Source organism: Rissa tridactyla, chromosome 1, assembly GCF_028500815.1.
Source record: "Rissa tridactyla isolate bRisTri1 chromosome 1, bRisTri1.patW.cur.20221130, whole genome shotgun sequence".
Lineage (NCBI taxonomy): Eukaryota > Metazoa > Chordata > Aves > Charadriiformes > Laridae > Rissa > Rissa tridactyla.
The window spans coordinates 139,887,571-139,893,215 of NC_071466.1; the positions used below are offsets into that span (position 1 = coordinate 139,887,571).

Consider the following 5,645-nt stretch of genomic DNA (forward strand, 5'->3'; position numbering starts at 1 on the left):
CCTCCTCCTTCCTTCCGAGCCCCTCAGTGGGGCCAGGACGCGGGGCCAAGCCCACGCCGCGGGGGCAGGCAGGGACGAGCTGGGGGGAGCGCCCGGCGGCGGGGGCAGCCGGGAGGTGAGCCCCGGCTGGGGAGCGGCCGGCGGCAGGGGAGGGACTCCACCGGCGGCTGAGCCCAGCCCCGCCGCCGGGCCGGGCCTCGCCTTGCCGCGGCCTCCCGCGGCCCCCGCGCCCGCCCAGGGGGGATCCCTCCGCCCGCCGCGGCGGAGGGCAGGGCGGGCCGGGGCCGGAAGGGTTACAACCATAGAGGCCGGCCGGCCGCCTGCCAGGAGCCGCAGGAAGTGCTGGCGGGGCCGGTGCGGCGCGGGGAACTTCCCCTCCCCGCGGCCGCTGGCCGCGCCGCGCCCAGTCGGGGCTGCGCCCGGCGCCCCCCTCCGCCCCGCCCGGGCCGGGCCGGGGCCGGGGCCGCGCCGCCAGGCGGAGGTGAGGCGGGCACGGCGGGTCGCCGGCCCCGGGCGGGGGCAGCTGAGGGACTCGGGGCGGGGCTGCGGGGGTTGCTTTTTGCCCTCAGCATCGCCGCCGGTGCTGCTGCCGCGGGAGGGCGGCGCGGGATCGGGAGCGCCGGCCGGGCGGTGCCGCCAGGGCCCGCCGCCGCCTGCCGGCCTCCTCCGGCAGCTCCTTCCCCGGCCCAGCGCCTCGGCCTCCAGTGCCCTGGCACAGCCCCCCTCAGGCGGGGGGCGAGCGGGAGGGGGAAGCTGCCGGCCGTGTCGGTCGGGGGTGACAGCCAGGGGGGATGGAGCCGGTCCCGGCGCCTTCGCCGCCTCTCCCCTGGCGGTGGCGGAGCCGGGAGGGACTGTGCAGGGGGAGGGAGCACCTGGCCGGGGACCCTGTGTGGGGTGGCTACCGTGGCCAGATTGGGTGGTGAAGAAGGGAGTGAAAGGTGTTGGTTGTGTCTGGACTCTGTGTCTGAACTGTACTTCTGTCCCGGCAGGTGATGGGAGCATGAGTGAGAATGAGGGGGATCTCCAGCGAGATGGGCTCCCAGAGGCAACCAAACCCTGCGGGGCCATTTCGGACTTTTTCATAAGGGAAGTTTCTCCTCATGGTTGCGACCAGGAAGTGTCCTGTCCGAGGCCGGACCTTCTCTCCCCGGAGACGGAGCCAGAGAAGACTTCTCGCTGCAGCTTTCGGAAGCGGAAGGAGACAGCGGTGCCCCAGCGAGCATTCATGGGAGAGAAGCCCTACATCTGTGTCGAGTGCGGGCAGAGCTTCAACCGCAGCTCCGACTTGATCCGACACCAGAGAATCCATACAGGGGAGAAGCCGTACATGTGCGCTGACTGCGGCAAGAGCTTCAGCCGCCGCTCCCACCTTATCCAGCACCAGCGCGTCCACACGGGTGAGCGGCCCTACCAATGTAAGGACTGTGGGAAGAGCTTCAGCCAGAGCACCCACCTGGTGCAGCACCAGCGCAACCACACTGGCGAGAGGCCTTATGTCTGTGCCAAGTGCGGGAGGAACTTCTACCAGAACTCAGGCCTGCTCCGCCATGCCAACTTTCACACGGGCGAGAAACCCTACAAGTGCCCGCAGTGCGGGAAGCGCTTCAGCGACAGCTCCAACCTCATTGCCCACCAGCGGCTCCACACAGGCGAGAAGCCCTACAAGTGTGCTGACTGCAACAAGTGCTTCAGTGAGAGCTCTAAGCTGGTCATCCACCGGCGTGTCCACACAGGTGAGAAGCCATACTTGTGCCCTGACTGCGGAAAGAGTTTCAGCCAGCGCTCACACCTTGTCCAGCACCGTCGCACCCACACTGGGGAGAAGCCCTACAAGTGTGCCGAGTGCGGGACCTGCTTCAGTGACAACTCCACCCTCATCCGTCACCGTCGTATCCACACTGGGGAGAAACCTTTCAAGTGCTCCCACTGTGGGAAGAGCTTCAGTCGCAACTCCTACTTAGTCTCACACCAGCGGATGCATGTGTGGTAGGCAGCATGGTCTGGGGTGATCAAGGATGCAGCTCCTGGTCCAGGCCTGTCCAAAATGTGCCTGAGGGGCAAAAGGGTAGACAAGGGTGTGATTATAGGCACCTGGATTATAGGCAGCTGGCCAGAGTAATGCCTTTGGCCCATGTTGCCCTTTTCAGTCACCTCCTCCTCCTAATGCACCTTGGGCACGGACAGAAAGTGAGCAGTGGTTGCAGTGGGTAGTTCTGCATCCCAAGGCCCTGTCATCCTCTTTGCCTGGTACTAGAATCGGATGCCATCTGCCACATGGCTAAGGTGCAGATAGTTTGTCCCACCTCCCTGTGAGAGGTGTCTGCCTGGGAGCCTGAGCAGAGAATGCACAACATCAGGTCACACGATGAAAAGCTGCTTGGTCATGCAACATATGCAAGTGTCGTCATGTCAAGGGAAATAAGATGGGAGATGGGGTCTTTAAGGGGCTTTGTTCTGCTTGCAGCTGAAATGTTGTGACCTTTATAATATTGCAGAGGTCTATGGAAGCTCACCATGTTTGTGGTCTAAGCCAGCTCTGTGTCTCCTACAGCAGTCAGGAAGGTCAAAGCTAAGTAAAACGTACTGCTGAGAGGGTGGAGACTCTGCATTATCCATATACAGTGTGTGGGCCAACTTGAAGCACAGGCAAAGACCACTTGAGTGTGCTTGTAAAATGAACGTGTAGGCATACCCTGAACCAGAGAAGGAAGGCTTGCCTGCAAAGGTTTTCTGCAAATGCTGCTTGGATGGTAGGAATGAGGGAGCTGTGGGATAGCGACATGGCCTGTTCTGGAATCTCGGAACTGGTGGGTAACCAATGTGGAAAACTATCATACCTGGAGGCTTAAAATAAAAAATAATCAGAATTATACTTGCTGCTGCTAAGACTATGGTACTCAACTTGACAGGTGTATGAAGGTCGCCTGTGAGTTTGTATGGGTAGCCTTCTGCAGAATTCGGATTCACAGATAGGTTTCAAGTGGGCTGGTGTAAGATGTGTCGCAAAATAGGACAGAACAACGGTGTACTAGGACTTACCTGATTCCATATCAGTATTTCTCAAGTCCCATTTTGACCTCTGTGTGTGTTTGTGCATGTGTGTAAATAACATCTATATGTATTCACATATGTAAGAACTAGCTTTTATACTATGTGTATCTTCACACATGTGAGCGATCATGCGTGCACACACCATGGAAGTTGTCAAAATGTCCAGCTGTGACCCTACACCATAACAGTACTTCTCAAAATGATAAACATACTGTATATACTAGAATTTCTCAACAAGAAGCTGGGAGAAGTAGGTTTTGTACCAAAACATCTGCGTTTTCACATCAGGACATTGTTTTACACTGATTACTTTGTGTGTGTGTGTAAGATCTGGAATGGAGTTGTTTTATTTATATATCTATATAAAAATGTGTGGCCCTGTGGTTGCGAGGAATGATTTCCTAATGTCACTCAGCATAGTGCTCTCCCCCTCATTTTACACAGGTACATATCGGTGGCAGTTATAGGATGTACCCCCCTCATGGTTTTAACTACAAGGAATCGCAGTGCAACACTTTACATGGTTTATATTTTTGACTGTTTTGCTGCGATCGTTTTAGTGATGATACCGTTTGGTGTGCTTATCCAGCACTGCTGGAGCTTAGAAAAGATTTCTGGTTTTGCTATGTACCTTACTAATCCTGCAACTGGCTCCATGGCTTCAGTAGGTCTGTGGAAAAAGGAATGCAGACTGAAGCCAGTGAAAAGACTGGAGCTGTGGTGGGGAAGAGATGAAGGAAATAAAGATGCTAAGAAGATCCATGGATTTGAGCAGCTGCTGGCCAGGGATGCTTGTCCACAGAACTTGCTACTCTCCAAGAGATTGCAGGGGTCCTTTCTGCAAGCCCCAAGCCACTTCTTGACACTCAACTGCTGATAAAATGTTATTTTCATATAGTTTAATAAAAAGGAGCTGTAGGGGGAGCATGAAATTGTTTGCAGCTCCTAGAGGAACAAGGCACCTTTATGTGCAGCTGCTCAGGGAAGTAGAAGGAGCTTTCAGAAATAGGGTGGGCTTTGTTTACACAGGAACCAAAGCCTTCGTTTGCAAATGCACATTTTTGCTTTTAGCTTTGTGTTTGTTGTTTGGGTTTTTTTTATGAACAGCTTCAAACCAATGACTTCTTGATTTCTGTTCCATTTCTGGAAAGTGGTTTGGAAGTGTAACTAACGGTCATCTAATTGGTTCCAGAAGCATCAAGATTTTCATTTGCTAGCAGACTTTCAGAAGGGATACTACAGCTCTCAGTTGGTAGACTCATTTTTAACTGAATTAAAAGGTTATTCTGCGGTGCAGCTGTAGAACTGATCAATTTGTGTGGGTCTGTCTCATTCCAGTTTAAATTTCCTAAAGGAAATCTACAGCACTAAAACTAACCGTTTGGCTGGGAAGCCCTGTTTGCCAGGGAAAAACATCTTGTGAATGCAGCTTTTCTTTTGGCAATCTGAACTGAGTCGCTGTAGCAGATCAATGAAATCAAACCCAGGTCTGCACATAGCTGAGCTCAACTCAGAAGGAAAGACTCACATCGAGATTCTGGTTTGAGAAGCCAGCTGCCCCTGAATATGCCTTCGCAGCAGTCCTCAGAGCATTTCTTTTCCTTTCTACATGCTTTGTGAAGTGCTGTGTGTACTTAACAGTGCTCTGTAAATTAAAAGGATTGACGTGCGTTTATTTCTAAGATCTTTATGAACTTCTTTAAAACCGTATGCCAAATAAAAGTGGCCTTAGGGTTCACAGCACATTGCCAGTGCAGTAGTCTTAGTGGCTAGGATTGGATTGCTCACCAGTGTAAGCACATTTCTGGAGTTCCTTTCCACAGCCGCTGTTAGTTTTCACTGTTCAGTGTCACTTGGCTGAAATAATTCACTTCCCCTAGCTTGTCTGCCTTTTACTGTTTGTGGTCATCTAGCTAGAGAGGAGAATCTGGGCACCATCCTTCCTTTGCTGTTACAGAAGTTACAGGGTATGTTCCTCTTCTTCCAGGGATTTAATTTCTTTGTGGGCAGCACAAACTCATGAGCCAAACTTATAAGACAGAGGTATGGGCATGTGCAAAAAGCGAAGAACCGGAAGGTTTACTTTCACAGCAGCTAGCTCACGGACTTCTCTAGCAGCTGTCTCCTCCCTCAGGATCACAGCGGGAGACTACTGGAAAAAGCAAAAGGTAATTAGCTACTATCGTTTCAGCAGACCATCCCTAGCACACCCCGTCCCAGACCCGTGGTCGCCAGCTGGTGCCCAGATCCTCCTGCCAGCTGAGGGAGCTCTGTAGAATACTGTAAATTCCTGTTGTGCTAATGGTGCTTAGATACTACAGTGATACTATGGCACTTTAGAAATAACTAAGATAGACAAATGGATGAATGATGTCTCTGAAATAAAGTTTTTCACCCTAGTGTTCTTTGTTTTCCCATCTCCTCTTCTTTCTTTCTCCGCAGAGTGACCTCCGGAGCGTCACAGTTTCTTTGCCCCCGGCAGATTTGGAAATACATGTGTCATCCTTCACAGAGGGGTGACTGTTCCTTAACACAACTGCTGTGCAATGCAAATAAGAATCCAGAGGTGAGGGGTATTCTTAGAAGTGGTCTTC

General features: G+C 53.1%; 1 protein-coding gene across 3 annotated transcripts; it reads left to right on the top strand.

The window, feature by feature from the left end:
• The first annotated feature begins 228 nt into the window (after positions 1-228).
• Positions 229-5,442, top strand: LOC128902410 (zinc finger protein OZF-like). 3 transcript variants are annotated; one of them, XM_054185405.1, is made up of 4 exons: positions 229-481; positions 990-1,986; positions 3,496-3,574; positions 5,039-5,442. In XM_054185405.1, exons 2-4 carry the CDS (start codon positions 1,001-1,003, stop codon positions 5,072-5,074), a joined length of 1,101 nt encoding a protein of 366 aa, XP_054041380.1. In that variant the 5' UTR covers positions 229-481; positions 990-1,000; the 3' UTR covers positions 5,075-5,442. The 3 variants fall into 3 exon arrangements, with proteins under 3 accessions (XP_054041380.1, XP_054041389.1, XP_054041374.1); XM_054185414.1 differs by lacking the exon at positions 3,496-3,574; XM_054185399.1 differs by lacking the exon at positions 5,039-5,442 and having other exon boundaries at positions 3,496-4,726.
• Positions 5,443-5,645: the final 203 nt, after the last annotated feature.